This window comes from Taudactylus pleione, unplaced genomic scaffold (assembly GCF_031769625.1).
Source record: "Taudactylus pleione unplaced genomic scaffold, aTauple2 ptg000286l, whole genome shotgun sequence".
NCBI classification, from domain to species: Eukaryota; Metazoa; Chordata; class Amphibia; order Anura; family Myobatrachidae; genus Taudactylus; species Taudactylus pleione.
The window spans coordinates 1,119,031-1,137,968 of record NW_028284688.1 but is presented as its reverse complement, the minus strand read 5'-3'; the positions used below and the strand labels follow the sequence as shown (position 1 = coordinate 1,137,968).

The window sequence follows — 18,938 nt, the reverse complement described above, 5'->3', positions numbered from 1 at the left end:
TTATCATTTTCACCAGCAAGGAATTTTGACAGGTTTGAATAGGAGAAAGATCTCAACCTCTTCGCAAGGAAGTTACTCATACACAAATTCTTTAAAAAACCATTAGAAGACACCCTTATATCTGTTTTGGAACAAACTACAACGGGAATCACTTTAGATAAAGATGATGATAGAGCAATCACCATATTAGAGGATTTAGCGGGAGATATATCTGACAGTCAGGATAGATCTTATTTTATAAGACCTATTTTGAAGAAACAATCTTTGTTCACCCCTGACATGAAAATTAAATTAAAGTCAGTTCATATAAAGACCTATTTTGAAGAAACAATCTTTGTTCACCCCTGACATGAAAATTTGTCCGCAAGTGGAAGTATATGTCAAAATGGTATCAAAAGAATTAGACCATATTATGTCTGACAAATATAGAGAACAAAATCTCAGTAGAGCAGAACATAAAGTCTTAGACAAAATAAAAAATTGGGACGATATAGAAATCAAGTCTTCCGACAAAGGCGGAAATGTTGTTACATGGCCCAAACAAATGTACCTGCAAGAAGCCAAAAGACAACTAACAGATGTGGAATGCTATAAAGAACTAATCTTTAACCCAACTCAAAATTTGCTGCAGATATACCATAACATGGTCAATAATGCTTGTAAAGAGGGAGTGATTACCAAAACAGATTTGGACTATCTTTGGGTAGAGAATCATAAAACTGCAACATATTACATGTTACATAAAATACACAAAAATGAGTATAACCCCCCAGGACACCCAATAGTATCTGGGATAGGAAGCCTGGGGGAGAAAGCCAGCAAATTTGTGGACAAGCATCTGAGACAGTATGTAGCCCAATTACCTTCATATCTTAGGGACATAATGGATTTACTGGGGAAAAGAGAAGGTATCCCCCTTAACAACAACACGATACTTGCCACATACGATGTTGCGAGATAATATACCAGCATTAATCATGATTCAGGATTAAAAGCCGCAAAGTATTTCATGGACATGGAAGCAAGAGATGAAGAATGTAACATCTTTCTATTAAAACTATTGAATTTTATCTTGACTAAGAACTACTTCCTATTTAATGAGAAATACTATTTGCAGGTACAGGAAACTGCAATGGGCAGTACCTGTGCTCCGACATATGTAAGTTTGTATTTAGGCTGTTGGGAACAGGAAATAGTATTTGCAGAAGAAAACTCCCAGTACACTGAAGAGTTAGCATTATGGCTCAGATTTCTAGACAATATTTTCATTGTCTGGGAAGGAGAAGAGAATCTGTTAAATGAGTTTATTGATAAACTCAATAACAACACTCTCAATTTAAACTTAACAACAACAATTGATCATGTACAGGTTAATTTTCTTGATCTAAACATCAAAATAAATGATGAAGGAGTTTTTTAGATGGATGTATACTGTAAGAAGACGGTGACCAACAGCATACTACACTATCAGAGCTCGCATTATCCTGCAACAAAGAAAAGTGTTCCAAAAGGAGAATACCTTCGGATGAAGAGGAATTGTTCGACAGATGTAACAATCCAAAAAAGAGCGGTGGAATTAAAAGGAAGGTAAGATCAAGGGGCTATAGTAACAATATTATTAACAAAGCTTATCAGGACGCCCAAACAAAAAATAGAGACACACTATTGTACCAAAAACAAGAAGTATTGAAAGTGATGAAGAAATAACCAATTAGATTCATAGGAACTTATTGCAAACACTGGAAAAATTTGAGATATGCCCTCCAGAAATATTTATACATTCTTAAAACAGATGAAGACTTAACGACCATTTTAGGTCCTCAAATTGATATAAGCTTTAGGAGATTGAAAAATCTGAAAGACCATTTGACACAGTCATTTTGTTATAAAAAAGAAATCTAAATAATTAAATACCGGTTCCCATAAATGTGGGCATTGCAAGGCCTGTGAATTTATGGTGAAGAAGAGTCACTTTAAAGATAGATATGGCAATAGATGTGAAATCAAAGATTTCATTAACCGTTCTACGTTTGGGGTAATATACTGTTTGATTTGTCCATGTAACAAGATATATGTGGGCATGACCAAAAGACAACTGAAAAAGAGGATAATGGAACATGTCTACAACATCAACAATGCACAGAAGGATGAGAAGAGAATGAAGACTCTTACAAGTATGGCAAGGCACTTCATGAAGCACCATCAAGGTAAAAGTAAAGGATTACAGGCATTTGGAATGGTGAAAATCCAGCTAGGCCACTCGTGACCTTCTCAAAAAAGAAGCTAGACAGATATTTCTAATGGACAGTGGGCCGGATAGCGATGGGCAAGCTGTCGCTATGGGTCTCGCTACAAAGGGGGTGTGCTGTCGATGGTGAGTGATAGCTCGCCCCCTTTGGTGGGTGTGCCGGAGGCGTGGCTAGCCAGACAGAGGCATTCCCATGGGAACGCCTACCATCTGGGTCTGGCCTCACTGCCATCACAAGTGATGTCAGTGGGAGTGCTTTTGGCTCTGATAGAGCCGAAAGCACTCCAGGGCTTGCGGCAGACGAGACCCTACCACAAGGGTTTCGTCGCAAGCCCGATGGTCGTAATGGTCTTGACCATAGCAACCATCTTTTTGGCCGCTCGCTATAGCTGTGGGTGGTCATCCACAGCTTTGCGAACGTCCAGGAGGCCGCTCTAAAAAAAGAGAGGGAGAGCACTGATTCAGAGCGAGCGCTCTGAAAGAGCGTCCGGCTCTGAATCAAGCCCAGTGTGACACCTAAAGATCTTAATGAAAATATAATTTTTTCAATGTTTCTGCAATAACTTTAGACTTTAACTCTCTTTATGAAGTAGCCATGTTTGTTGAAGAATATTAGAACTTATACTGAGTAAGTACTTGTTCTAATAAGGTAATTTTACTTCAGAGTAGTTATGTAATTTTTTGGCAGATCCTGTTAAGAATTATGATTATAATCCTTGGTTACTAATCTCCTCGAATTCATTTTCAAATCTTTAGAGAACATTAATGAAGATGAGCTACATTCTCATAACTATCATCTATGAAACACATTTTATGAAAATATATTATAAAGTCACTTACTGTAATTAGATTAAGATTAAGGTATGCCTACTCTATTATCAATATATTAGGTATACACTACACTTTTATGTAGATATAATTAATATTATTAAAGTATTGATTTATTATTTAATTACTTATACTGGTCTGTTCGTTATCACTTTATATTTACACTTATTAATATTATTGTATTTTATAGATATCATAATATAATATTTACTTCACATTGTTATTCATTCAATTTAGATTGTACCACTATTTTTGTACACTTATTAATTTGTGTTGTTTCTTTATACAATCTTTATACAATGTATTTATTGATGAGATAATCATGACACTTTTTAATTAAACACTATACAACATTGGATATTTATTTATATTGGTCACTTGGTTGTGATCCTTACACTATCTAATTTTAATTATCTATAGATCTTAAATATGTTAAATTTCACATTTAATCTTACATTATTGGGTTAAGGATATAGACTTAATTAATGATATGATCCAACCATTAATGGTTGTTATTACATACTATACAGTTGATAATTTTATTAACAATCACTAGATAATTTTTTTATTAATGTATATTTTTAATTTGGTTATTACTAATTAATGGTGCTATTATTAACCTTTATAGGACAATATTACTTATTTATTATTGTTTGAAATTTAATATTTTTAACATTATTATGTGTAGTGATTGAGATATGATAGTGAAATATTAAGTGGATGTTTCAGTATTTAAAGCTGGATACAATTTGAAAATCATGTAACTATACCTTCTTTCCTTTTACAGTAATGTATTCATGTTATTTAATTTATTATTGTGGTTAGCAATGCATTATCTGCTATATTTAGAAAGGAAGAGAGAGTATTATGTAATTTTGTTAATGAACTATTGGAGACCAATCATATATGTTGAATGTCCACATTCAAATAAATGATGAATACTGATTGGTGGATTGACATATAAATAACCCGGGAATGGTAACAGTCGGTTTGCCTATTGAAAAAGCTACAGCGAAACACGCGTCGGCGTGGGGTTGTAGTATCATAATATTGTGCCCAGTTAAATGAGAATATGCTGTAATGTGTTATAACTTGTTAATAGCAATGCCGCTACTAACCCTCAATGTAGATGGTGTGTGGTCACGGCATTAGAACTGCTTGCTGTAAATCATGCACAGACACGCCGGTAACAGCAGCAGTTAAGAAATGGATCGTGATCTAGTGTGTTGAAAATTACTAATGGCAAAGCCGCTGCTAGCCGCATGAATAGATGGTGTGTGAGAGTGGCATAGATACTGCTTACAGCAAACTTAAACATCCAGTCACAGATAAGCCAATAATAACAGTAGTTGAACGGACCGTAGTCTAATGTGTTACATTTTCCTAATAGCAAAGCCAATATTCACCTCCTACATAGGTGCATGATCACAGCATTATTACTTGCAGTCACTATATACATCGAGGCACAGAACAGCTGACAATAGCAGCAGCTAACAACGGACCGCGGCTGTGGCTGTTGAATGTTTAGATATAATTTTACTATACCTGATTTTGGACAATAGATGTATAGCACAGCAGACATAGATATATAATATATAAGGAGACAATCAGCTTCATGTTGTAGCAAGTAGTAACAGACATTATATGAACTGACTTTAATATACAGAAGTGTGAATTTTAGTGATTGTAATATACATTCACGGGAACTACGGTATATAATTATCTGTTACCTTTCATAAGAGGAAGTGTGTGCTGTAGAGAGAGTAACATTGACATTGTTGAATTATTACTCATTGTTACAATTTATGGGGATAACTCATGTTAGAGATACATTTCTAGCAACATGAAGTTATAGTCCCCTCTTTACTCACAGATTATTTTGACTATGAACATCAGCTCATACCCCTTTATAATTCTTTACAGAATAGTCCCCTGATGAATAATAAATTCTAATAAAGATTGACTATAGGGTTAAGAGAATTTCATCCTATTGTATTTGAACGATTGATACTATATAGTAACTGTTTAGTCTCTCCTTATAGGGTTTGAACAGTGCCACCTGTGGCTTGAATTTATGTAGTAATTAATCAGCTACGGTACAATAAACACATACATCTTCCTACTACATTATTGGGACACAATGATTACTACAGCCGTTTATTTTAATTTTCATTACTTTCCTATTATTTTACTTCACTGATTTTATTATTCTACTTGATTATTTAAATGCATATCTAATAAAGGTTATGTTTTAACATTTGTAATATCTACAATTATTCTAAAGTAAGCAGCTTTCTAGAATAAAATGAAAATGTTAAATGAATATAGGAAGTAGGAATGTGCGCCGACCCCCGTGTTTTGGTGTTGGATCTGTATCTCCTTTAAGGTTTTGGATCTGGATTTAGTTTTGCATACCACCCTCAAGTGTTTTGGTTTTGGTTTTGGATCTGGATTTTTTAAATTAAAAAATAGAAATAAAGTTTTAAAAACAGCTAAAATCATGTAATTTACGCAATCCAAAAGCGGAAATTCAGATGTAAAATCCAAATTCCGAACTGCAATTAGATCAGAACTGTGATCACGCTGATCGCACCTTCCATTGGCTGTGCACTGGGCAGAGGGGCACACAGCATCCCGCTCTCCAGTGCTCAGCCTCGCTTTGCGGCGCTGAAATAATATATATATTTTTTTTTTCTAAGGGGGCGTGGACACACCTCCCATGATTATGACATGCCCCCTGTCATCTGGGCCCAGCGCAGCTCTCGTCGGCCCTGTGTATAAGGCACACTTGCCCAAATAAGGAGGTAGTGTGAGTTTGCGTTTTAGTACATAAATAAGTCTAAGTACATAAGTGGAATAAAATGCTCCACTGTCACTAGTCCCTGCACCTATGTGTTTTGCAGTAAGGTAATTATTACACATGCATAAGATGACAGGAGCTCATTGTCACACTTAAAGAAATAACACATTTTCCTGTGTTACAATTATTCTGTATCTCAGCACGTTTGCTCATATATTAGTGTGCACCCATACTGGGTCTCCATCTGCTCATCTAAGGTATAGGATTCTTCTGACTTTGAAAGTGAGATACAGTAATGATTGCACCATACCAAACGGAACATTTACTTTTTCCTTGCAATGTTTTTCTTTTGTGACCCTGTTCATTTAATTTCTGCACAGATGTCCATTAAGATGATGTTTTGCCCCATTCTTAGTCCTGAACTTGGTGGGAAGATCCAAACCAAAACCAAACCGCTCATCTCCAATTTCAATGTTTCCTAGAACATTGGAAGGCATTTAAATGACAAAATAATAATCTTTTTTTTTTTTTTTTAACAAATTGCAGCTTATTTGTGCTTAACTGGAACAAGGCATCTGAGTTGTTTTAAATTTTAGCACAATTTCAGTAAAAACTCTGCTCTGTGGTGAGTGACAAGATACTTAACACACATAAAACCATGTTGGGTCGGCCTAGCGCTCCTATTATAAGAGGCCAACTCTGCATTATCATTTTTCTGTTTTACACCTGAATTTCTTGACTAGAAATTAAAATTGGCATTATCAGTGGTTCTCCAATAAGAGTTCTATTTCTCTACTCTCATCACAGCTCATTGTGATAACCACCAGGGTTAAACTCAACCCCGAACTGCAGATATTAGTGTTTCTGGACACACCTCCTTATAAATCATCTTCTAATTAAATATATGATAAGATGTGATCGATATACAGGTTGAGTCTCTCATATCCAAATATTCTGAAATACAAAATATTCTGAAATACTGAATTTTTGGAGCATGATTGAGATAGTGACACCTTTGCTTTCTGATGGTACAATGTACACAAACTTTGTTTAATGCACAAGATTATAACAAATGTTGTATAAAAGTACCTTCAGGCTGTGTGTATAAGGTTTATATGAAACACAAATGCATTCTGTGTTTAAACTTTGGTCCTATCCCCGAGAAATCTCATTATGATATGGAAATATTCCAAAATATGGAAAAATCAGATATCCAAAATACTTCTGGTCCCAAGCATTCTGGTTATGGGAGACTCAACCTGTAATTGTCTACGGTATATTCATTCTTTGTAGTCTTCAAAGTTGTTTTGCAAAGTTTATTTTTTATTTTTTTGGGGGGGGGCTGCAATGGCAGAATTGTTTGTATCATGTGTGTAATTAAAAGCGCTACCATATATTATGATATATGAAGTTTTGAAAATTTGTGACATCTGGGTAATTGTAAGTTTTTGTTATAATCAATTGCAGGGTGTTAATTCATTGACCAGGTTTATAGAATGATATTCAAGCTCAACCTCCATTTATAAGTAAAAAGAAAATAAAACAGATTAATAAGAACCATACACCTTCCTTTCTTGAATTCTACCAATACCCCTTTTACACCAGAGCAAAAACCTGGGTTTTTACTGGGTCTACCCGGGTTGCAGCTCTGTGTAAAAGGGTCCCTGAAAAATAACCTGGGTCAAGTGACCCTGCAATCTAACCCAGGTAGCTACCAGGGTTGGACCCAGGATGGACCCAGGTAATGGTGCAGTGTAAACGGTGCAACCCGGGTTATCTGACCTAGATCATGCCTAAAATGAGCGGATTGGTGGTTGTGGAGCATAAACCTCCCACTTTTTATGACCTCACAGGTTTAGCAGGGCAGACCTGAGTTCAGTGTGAACAGGGCTGACCTGGGAGTAACCCAGATCAAAGGTGCAGTGTAAATGGGTCTGACCTGGGCCTGACCAGGGTTGGAACCATGTCCAAAAACCCAGGTCGGACCTGGGTTTTTGGTGGAAAAGAGGTATAAGATGAGATTCTCAAATTGATTGTTCTGCTTCATTCCTCCATATTCTCTGTACTTCCCAAATGTTTGTGTTTTGTAAAACACAGAGGCAAAAGAATTGTTTAGTATGAGTGGGCTGGACGTCTTTGTGTGGTGTGGTTTGGCCATAACTTGTAGATGACATTTGAAAGCATCAATATTTTTGTGAGTGTATAATTCTAGTTTGACAGTAGCTTTACCGAGTATTGTAGTAATGTCCAGGGTGGACTATTTAGTCTACATACAAAATGAATATGTAACAATTTTATTTTGTCCACAGAGGGAGTTTTTCGAACGTCTTTATGTCATGTATACAGTTGGATACTCCATTTCATTCTGTTCCTTGACCGTGGCTATTTTCATCATTGGCTACTTCAGGTATGAATTCTTTTCACTTATATAATGAAAAAACTTACATGGTATGGCCAACTGTCATCTGAGACCACATAATAAACACAACTGGCTTTCAATACCATTAGTTAAAATGTAATTATCTAAAATGTTTTAACAGTTTATCTTGTCTTGTGCAACATCACAAACATTTTAAAATTATTGACGAGTCAATAATGGAAAATTAAAAACTATAATTTGTATATATTAAAAATGTCCAACAAATGAATTAAGTTCCTGATTATGTATTTGAATGTAAGGCATCATACCATAACCCCACTGGCTTAAGCACATATTTATAAAATGAGAGCTAAATCCATCACTTATACAACTATATTAAATTTGGTTGACTTGAGATATCAAGCACATAACAAAACATTATTAACATATTACTAAGCTGTAATATAGAACATCACATATTACTAAGCTGTAATATAGAACATCACCACAAATACCTTTGACCCTCTTATTCTAGCACAATAAAAATGTGATCTATGGAGGTTAGGTATGAATTCATACAAAGAATTTCATAGGAGAGCTATGGTGTGAGGTTACCCTTTACCCTAAGGATCATTGGGGTGATGTATCAAATAGTAAAAAGATCAGATAAGATGTCTTTAGAAACCAACAAGTTTCTACCAATCATTATATAGAATAATATACTGCAATACTTATATGTTGGATTAACAAGTATGGATTTCATGAAAAGGTTCTTAAGGTATGTGAGCTCTATCAGTAACGCGACGAGGGCTTGGAAATAATCAGAATACTAACAACAGCAACAAAATGTTTTTCTGCGATACATGAAAGGAGAAACCTAAACAGCTCAAGGCTCTCGGTATAGACAAGGTGTTTATATGGATTACAGGAAGGGTTAGTAGAATTGGTTACAAATATAATGCTTTTGACATCACAGTAATTTATTGGTTTACTGAAGTTTTTATTTTACTGCAATCTATTCTAAACATAATAATGGTGTTCTATAGGAGCCTGGTAAGTCCCACCACGCATACATCCTGATAGTGGGCCTGATTCAGAGACGGACGTAACGGTGATTACGCACGCAATCAAATGATTGTTTGCCATCAGGCATGCCACATGTGTGTAAGCACGCACTGTGATCACTGATGCACATAGAAGTCCATCACAGAGCCAGTGACAGGTTGTCAGAGTTTGGGGGTGGTTACAGGGAGTGATCTGAGAAACGCAGGCGCGCCTGTCCGTTTATATGCCGTTACATGGGAGTGCATAAATTAGCCACTAAGAGTGCATACGCAGCTCTGCGTGTCTGAAGAGCTCCCAAGGCTGTGACAGGCAAACCTGCCGCAAGGCCAAGATGGGCTCCGATGTTGCGGCGATGTTACCAATATTTATGCAAGTATTCATCGTCACACACAGGTAAGAAAGCAGCAGTGGGCGTCCTTATGCTCAAGTGATCTTTGCAGACATTAGCATATTTTCACTGCTGTGTTGCATGCGAACACCACAGCTGCGATCGCATTAACGCACATCTCTGAATCAGGCCCTTTGTTCATACAGAGTCACAGTAGCGATTTAATGCATGCATTGTATGCCATATTAGATGGAATTTCTGCAGCTATCTTAGTACTGGTGCAAGTTTTGATGGCGCAACCAATGGCTGCATCTAAAGACGCAGCAAGTGGTATGTGTCAGAAGTTGCACATTCAGGCACATGGCAGTGCACCAGGGAAGGGCTTGTAGTGGTATTTGCATAAAGTCGTTGATGTTTGTCTAGCCAAACATGCACACGGGCGCCGCTGCTTCTGACTCAGGGGTCTATGTACTAAGCCTTGGATGGAGATAAAGGCCCTGATTCAGAGCTGGACGCTCTGAATCAGGGTGTCTTATTTTTTTTTTTCTGGAGTGGCCACCTGGCCGCTCGCATAGCTGTAGGTTGCCACCCACTGGTATAGCGAGCGGCCATGATGATGGTCGCGATGGTCAAGACCATCGCGACCATCGGGCTTGCGACAAGACCCTTGTGGTAGGGTCTCGTGGCCACAAGCCCCAAAGAGATATCGGCTCTAACAGAGCCGGAATCTCTCCACTGACATCACTCGTGATGTCAGTGGGGGCACCCCCAAACGGCATGCGTTCTCATGGGAACGCCTCCATTTGGGCAGCCACCCCCCCCAGCCCGCCCACAAAAGGGGGTGGGCTGTCACTCAACATCGACAGCTCGCCCCCTTTGGTGCAAGACCCGGAGCGACAGATTGCCTGTCGCTATCCGGGTCTTGCGCATGCACACGACGGAGCCGGCTCCGTCCTGCGCATGCGCTCTGGGCCACCATCGACCCGGTTGCGAGTGCTTGCGACCGACCTTGAAACAGGCCCAGAGTGTATTGAGATAAGTAACAGCCAATTAGCTCCTAACTTCCAAGCCACAGGCTGTGTTTGAAAAATGACAGTTAGGAGCTGATTGATTGGTACTTTATCTCCATCCAAGGCTTAGTAAATATACTGGTAGGTTAATTGGCTCCCAACAACAAAAAAAAAAGTTAACCCTGGTGTGTATGTGTGAGCATGTGTCAGGGAACATTGGGCCTGATTCAGAGCCATTCGCTATTTGTGGTCGTTCGTTCAAAAACAAGGGGTGGCTATTCAAATGATCCGTTCGCAAATTGCAGTCTGTTCCCACCTCTAAGTCTGAACGAGCGAGCAAAACATACGCTCGTTTATTTGATAAAAACGCCCCCTGGCCGCACGCACCATACGTCATGTCCGCTATTTATTAGATTAATCGAGTACATCGTACAGCGTATGAACTGCTCGCTATTCTTGTGGTTGGTGTTTTCAACCGCTATTTTGCGAGCAGTTCTGAGTTAAAAAAAACCAAGTGACGTGGTCAATGACGCTGCTGTATTAATTATGCACTCCCTTAAAACGCCCGTTTTGACCTTTAAGCACGCCTGCGTTCGGATCTCCACTCCCCGTTTTCAAGCACCTTCCCCTGTTACCACCCACATACGCCTCATTCTGTCACTCAAAATAGCAGGCCCTCGCTATATTGCGTACCAACGATTTTCGGCCGCACTGACTGGTTCGCGCATGCGTACTAAAAACCGTACGCATGCGCAGATGTGCGAACATCGCTCGGAATGAGCGTACTGCCGCTAGCGAGTGGCTCTGAATGAGGGCCATAGATTGTAAGCTCCACTGGGGCAGGGACTGATGTGAATAGACAAATATTCTCTTAAAGCGCTGCAGAATATGTGTGCGCTATATAAATAACTGGTAATAATAATAGTAAATAGACCCCTCAGTATCAGAATATGAAGGTATAGTAGGTGAGGGTTAGTTAATGTTTTACATGAGATTTAAGCTAAATTCACAATAATGCCAGACAGTGAAACTACAGCTAAGTACTAAAAGTACACAAAGTCTATAACAGAATGTACTTGCAGTTTGTTTTATAGATAGTGTAAGGGTACTAAAAGCAATAATAGTGACAGATATGGAAAAATCTGACAAATTCAGGACTATAATACACGGTGGTCACCAGGAATAATATACTGCATTAGTTATATGTTGGAATAACAAGTATGCCTTTCATGAAAAGGTTCTTAAGGTATGTGCGCTCTATCAGAAACGCGACGAGGGATTATAAATAATCAGAATACTAACAACAGCAACAAAATGTTTTTCTGTGATACATGAAAGGAAAAACCTAAACAGCTCCAGGCTCTCGGTATAGACAAGGTGTTTATATGGATTAGAGGAGATATGACACAATTATAATTATTATGTTATATACATACTGACTAGATATCTGTATAAAGACATAAATTTGCCATATCGTAAATGCTTAAATAATACTAATATGGACTCACTTCTATTCACTGTTCTCTGGAATACTGACTCACATTTTACAGTGTCCACTGTGTGTGGGCAAGGACCGATTAAGAGAGGAGGGGGCTCATGTACAGTCTCCGTGCGGGTTCCGTCCTCTCTCGCAGTACACACACATGCTCAGGTCTCCAGAATCATGGTGCCCGTGTCATGTTCACAGCACGGTTATTTCTCTACCATACATGTGCAAATCTCAGGGAAAATGGCCGCAGCAGCAGTTTCCAAGTGATTTGCGCAGCACTGATGCAGGACTCTGGAGAAGTGAGTATTATTATATATGGGTGCAAGGTGTGTGGTTTGGGCCCCCCTGGACCCAGTGGTCTGTGTGCACCATACACCCTGCTCCCATTATACAGTATATACACCAATGGTGTGTGGACAAATATACAGGAAGCACTTTCATTAGAAAGACAATGCAACATACAATAAGTACTTGACACAATGTTTAGAAATGATGCCTGTTCCAAATGGGTGATGTTGTTAAATATTAATTATTACATCTTAAACCTGCTTTTGAATATGCAATTTTCATCTATTTAATGAAAATGATAAGTGTAATCCTATTCACCTCAGATAATGTATTTTGTATGTAATCAAAAAAGTAGCTAGGCGCCAGTGCCACAGACAGGAAAACACTCAATAAATAAATAATACATATAAACAAATTCTATAAATAAAACACAAATAAGTAGAAATTGCAAAAACAACTCCCGGGAGTAATAAATAAGTCAAATACATACTTTCCAAATAACCGATATAACTACACAAAACCTAACAAGTTCTTGATATTAACTGACAGTATAAATGCAATTATGTAGAAAAATAGCAAAGGTCCAGCACCAAGTTGCAATATGTAACCTCAGCAATTAGCAATATACTATAGTCACATACAATCCTGGAGAAGCAAGGAAAGCAGTAACCTTCAATAATAAACGTTTGTAAGTGTCTGAGAACTGTATAGAGATTCATCAGGTGGATTAAGCAAAAGTCACTGGGATGTAACTCCTAGAGTACTGTATTGATAGAGCGGACCATATAATTAAGGCTCACCATTCCTTCAACTTGTATACTGAGATGGTGGAGCAGGATCTGATTTCGGTAATCCAACATGTCCGTGTGTAAACAGAATGAGTCCCACAGCCAGTGCTATGGCGTAATATTGGAACCGCAGCTTATATTCACAAAACCACAGTAGCAGTTCTCTAGCACAGTGTAGAGACCGACCGGTGGGGTAGCAGAGGCATGGAGGCAAGTGAGCACCTGCCTGGGAAATGACAGAGGCACAAGTAGAACATGTCTGTCTGCTGTATAAAGTTATTAAGGTGCTGGAGTAAGCATGCCTCTATCATATGTAGCAGCGGCACAGTGATGACAGGAGACATCCAACAGGTTACAAAGCACACAAGGGAAGAGCAGCGGTATAGCATTCTCAAAAGGTGCCATTGACCAGTGGCATAACTAGGGTATTTGGAGCCCAGGGCAAATTTGGAAATGGAGCCCCACTCCCCCTCGTGCGCAAGCGGCAAAAAATGGGCGTGGGCACTTAAAAATGGGGCGTGTCAACATGACACACACCCCTTTATCGTCACTCAGAACATTCCTATTCATATGCACCTTAACCCCAGTAGTGCCCCTTATACAGTACCCCCAGTATGCAATGTCGCCAGAAGTGGTACCCCCCTTATGCAGCGCCCTTTATATAGTGCCCCCAGTAGTAGTCCCCTCCTATGCAGGCCCCCAGTAGTGATCTCTCCTATCCAGTGCCCCCTGTAGTGGTCCTCCCTAGTTAGTGCCCCCAGTAGTTTTCCCCCCCAGTGCAGTGCCCCTAGCAGTAAGCCCCTTATATAGTGGTGCCCCCAGCAGTAGACCCCCCCATTAAGTGCCCCCAGCAGTAGTCCCTCCCATGCAGTGCCCCCAGTAGTGACCTCCCCTATCCAGTGCCCCCTGTAGTGGTTCTCCCTATGCAGACCCCCAGTAGTGATCCTGAAACCATGCTCTGACTCTGGACACCACTTCTGCAGCTGCATGTCAGTCCTCCCGGGCTGGCACGCTCAGCATTATGGGAGAGACATCATGACGTCTCTCCCATTACCCACTGCATGAGCCGGAAGGCGGAGCTCATGAGTGAGCTCCAACCCGGCTCTAGCAGTGGGCGCTGCAGCCAATGACTCTCATTGGCTGCTGGTAAACACACACATCGCTGCCGGGCTGGAGGCGATGTCTGTGTTAGTACAGCCTGAGCCCGCCTCCCACCCTGCTCCTGGGGCTATTGTGTAAGTGCTCAGGGGGAGGGAAGGGACTTGGCTGTGCAGCACAGGAACGGCGCAGTGAAGCCTAGCGCCGGTCCTGTGTAAATGTGTAGTGCTGACTGAACACAATGCGGTCGGCGCTACACTGCCTAACTAAGGCGGGACGGTACAGTGTTCGGCAGCACCCCCCCATGCCACCAGTCCTACGGCACCCAGGGCACACGCCCTGCTTGACCCCCCCAGTTACGCCACTGCCTTTAACATTTGCAAGAATAATAGTTCCAGCGTTTCTATAATGGTTCTTTCATCAGGGACAATGGGCCTGACTCAGTAAAGATCGATATTGCGATAGCAGCTCCGTAATCGAACGCAGGTCTGCTGCAAAAATATGCTAATGATTGCAATGCTGTCGCACTGCCAGCAAGGAGACGCCCACTGCCTCCCACTATCGCTATCTCACATCTGTAATACTTTGCAATCCTTCACAAACATCGGTCCATCAGTCTCTCCAGAATTACAGCAGCCCTGACCTTAGAAATTGCTAACCTCATCACACGCAGTAATAGCTCAAGCTACGTATGCCATCTCAGTGGCTAATTTATGCATGCCCCAGTAGCGGCATTCAAATACACTGGCCTGCCTGCATTTTGCCAACCCACGCCCCCCACCATCACTACCCCCAAATGCTCACTTCCATTCAATCACTCTGTGATGGGTCTGCGATCGCAGTACGATTGCAGTGAAGCCTTTGCGCCTACGCACTGCGATGCATATGCCTGCACACTACGCAGCAATCAGCCATCTGCATGTGTAATCACAATAGCAATCCGTAGTGAATCAATCCCAATGTGTAATAGTATATATAAAAGGATAACGCTGCTTCTCACCCCTATGGGGGTGACCCGTTTCAGCGCTCAAATTGAACTTTTCAAGGGCGCTACAATGTCCCGTCACTTTGACTAGTGTGTAATAAAACAGATTTAACTTAAACTTCCCACAGAGCGTGGGTGCAGCATTCGGTAACATTCCCAGAGGTACAGGATAGCCGCGTCATCAACAGGAGACCATCACCAGAGCAACTGGCCCAAGCCTGCTCTAATAGAGAAACACCAATGCAAAAAGAAATAACCATTGGAGCAATGACAATGTGCGCAGTACACAAGGATATATATATATATATATATATATAATACTGTAAGAGACATATGCTACATTGCAAAATAAGTGTTATGCATATAATAATCAGCAAAAATCTTGAGCCCCCAAGTGTTTCATATAAGCCCTTAGGGAACATGGAGTCTAACTAATACACAATCTATAATCCTGTACCTATGCGCCGATACATTATGTCTGGCATTGACAAAATACCTACCCACAGGCTGTTCACTTAGCCATTTTCTAGGGCCTGGTGATAGATGGAGAGTTCTCCCCACATGTTTTATCACAAGATTATATTATTAGATAAATAACAAAGTAGCAGTATTTGTTAATTAGGGACATATATTGAGTTTTTGACCTGTAAATGGATGGTGAAAAAAAAAGGCTTGTAAATAAATATTTGCAAGTTAGGCAGATAGGGCGTCAGTAACAACCGGATCTCCCCTGGCTAAGGAACTGAGCAGGTTTTAAAGACCCCTTACTTGTACAATCCATTTTAACAACTGGATCCACGGTATGTACAATGGGTGCAGGGTGTGCGAGGCCTCTCCGGAGTCCCATGTCAGCTCCGGTTGCCTGCGCCTGTAAAAAATGGCTGGAAAACGGCTGTCGTGACCATTTTCCCGTCGTTTGCGCAAGCACATTACAGGGCAAATGGCCGCCGTGGCCATTTTTCCATGACCGGCGCATGCGCTACAGACTCTGGGCACTAGAGTGTGCCCAGAGTCTTTAAGTGTGGCACTGGGCATGCACTGCTCAGTGCGCAGCCGGCCGCCGGACAGAGAGGAGGGTTCACGTGACGGAGACTGCACATGGGCTCCCTAATCTCTAGAAAAGCCCCTGACTGGATCCCTAATGTCAGGGATTTTGTTGGATGCTGCATCGAGAGAGAGAGAGATAGAGAGAGAGGAGAAAGAGAGAGGTGAGAGTGACAGAGAGAGAGAGAGAAGAGAGAGTGACACAGTGAGAAAGGAGAGAGACAGTGGGTCTCATTCAGACCCGCTCGCGAGTGCAGGACGCTCGCAAGCAGGTCGATGCTACCCAAATGCGCATGCGCACGACGGAGGCTGCTCTGTCGTGCACATGCGCAAGACCCGGCGAGCGACGGGGAAGCCGTCACTCGGGGTCTCGCACCAAAGGGGGCGTGCTGTCGATGGTGATTGACAGCACACCCCCTTTGGTGGGCATGCCGGGGGTGTGGGAACACCTACCGTCTGGGTCCGGCCCCACTGACATCACTAGTGATGTCAGTGGGAGTGATTTTGGCTCTGATAAAGCCAAAATCACTCCAGGGCTTGCGGCAACGAGACCCTACCGCAAGGGTCTCATCACAAGCCCGATGTTCGTGATGGTCTTGACCATCGCGACCATCATCATGGACGCTCGCATAAGCTGTGGGTGTCTTTGAATGAGACAGAGAAGGAATTCAATTAGAGGCAAAGTTTTTGCCTGTCCGACTTTTTGCCTCATTCACCTGTTTCAGAGGAAATCATTCCGTGCGCGTCCCCTCTTTTCGCCTAATTCAATTGCAAAACAGGCGAAAACGGAAATAGGCGAATGCGGTATAGGTGAAAAGTACTGAAAGGGATTTGAGGATTTCAGTCTGTACCCCAGAAAAAGATGCTCTAACATAGGGAATCAATATAGATGTGTACTAATAGCCCTATTAAGACTATTTTGGTACTTAAGTTGTGTAAATTGCTTGCATGCGCAAGCCGCGGAGCGAGAGAAAAACTCTCTCGCTCCAGGGCTCGCTACAAAAGGGGCAGCTGTCGATGTTGATCGACAGCTCGCCCCTTTTTGTAGGCAGGCCAGGGGGGTGGTTTCCAAAACGGAGGCATTCTTAAGAGACGCCTACCATTTTGTGGGCGGCCGCACTGACATCATCAGTGATGTCAGTGGGGAGCTTCCTGCTCCATCAGAGCAGAAAGCTCCCTGGGGCTTGCAAGTGCCCAGACCTAACCTTAGCGTCTGGTCGCAAGCCCCAATGATCACCATCACGACCATCACCCTGGTCGCTAGCTAAGCTGTGGGTGGTAACCCACAGCTTAGCTAGCGACCAGGAGGCCGCACCAAAAAAAAGAAGCGCCCGCCCTCATTCAGAGAGAGTGATCGCTTCTTACGACCGCCTCTGAATGAGGTCCAGAATAAGAGAGAGAAACAGAATAAGAGACAGAGAGAGACAGTGAAAGAGAGAGAGAAAAAGAGAGAGGACCTCAGTCAGTCGTAGGCGGCCGCTCGGTCGTATGCATCCGATGTTTCCAAACCACGCATGCATACGGTTAGTTGTGCGCATGTGCGTACGAGACCTTGTGATCCAAAATGCTGTCGATCGTACGGCTTACAAGCAGGAAGTGGCTTCCAAGAGTTGATTGACATGAAAGGCCGTTTGTAGGTGTTGATGGGGGTGGTGGTCTAAAAACAGAGGCGTTCCTCGCCGTTTTCAGGGCGTTTCAGGGGCGTATATAAATTACCTGCTATGACCAACGTAGAAGGCCAGAAGAGGTAAAACGTCACTCTGTGAGCAGGTTAGAGGGCTGGCTGATCTTACAGCTTGAGGTTGGGTACGTGCTCTCTCAAGCCCCAGAGTACAATCGATACTATCGAATGTGACTGATGTTAGGTGTGATGTTTCTATTTTGTGCCACACAATGCAAGCAGCTAATAATCGATTGATGAAGCTAATTACACTGCCAATTGGCTTGTAATTGATTCAGCTGCGGTTGCTTTAGCGAATAATAAGAATAAATAAATTTCATGGGGATGGCTTATTCTATGCGGTTTTTTTTTAATTATTTTTGTGGGCATCAACACAACACAAGAGGCCGCAACCATCAGAAGAAAATTAACATACAGCGACTGACAACGACTGACAACGATTGACTCGATCGCTAGCTGCTAACACTCGTTAGCTAGAGGAGATGTATTGTTCATGTATGGGCATCACTTTGGTTGCGATCGCCCGGCCGTGTGATTGTTTTCTTTTCTGATTCTCAATTGTTAGGCGTACGACCGAGCGGCTGCTTACGACCGACTCTGAATGAGGTCCAGAGTGACACAGTGCGAGAGAGAGAGAGAGAGAGAGAGAGAGAGAGAGAGAGAGAGAGAATCTAGTAGAAGCAAAAATAATTTCAGGTCCCAAATGTAACAATAACCAGTAATAGACTGGGAGAAAGCCATTGCCGGCAATATCTGTTGGCTGGAGGCATTTAATAAGGAAAAGTCATATCTTTGATTTCTCTGAAGAAATGGGTAATAAAATGGCCCAAATATGGGAAGTTGCTTTTTTCTTTTTGTTCATAAATTTGTTACCAATAATAAAATAAGAGACCTTGGGCCTGAGGGGCATGCACTGCAAATGGCGGA

General features: G+C 41.4%; 1 protein-coding gene across 1 annotated transcript in view; it reads left to right on the top strand.

The window, feature by feature from the left end:
* The window catches only part of PTH2R (parathyroid hormone 2 receptor), a 496,129-nt gene that overhangs the window by 176,319 nt on the left and 300,872 nt on the right, over nt 1-18,938 (top strand). Inside the window, exon 5 of the mRNA XM_088482403.1 lies at nt 8,186-8,283. Within this exon, the coding sequence (XP_088338529.1) occupies nt 8,186-8,283 (98 nt within the window). The remainder of the gene's footprint in view (nt 1-8,185; nt 8,284-18,938) is intronic.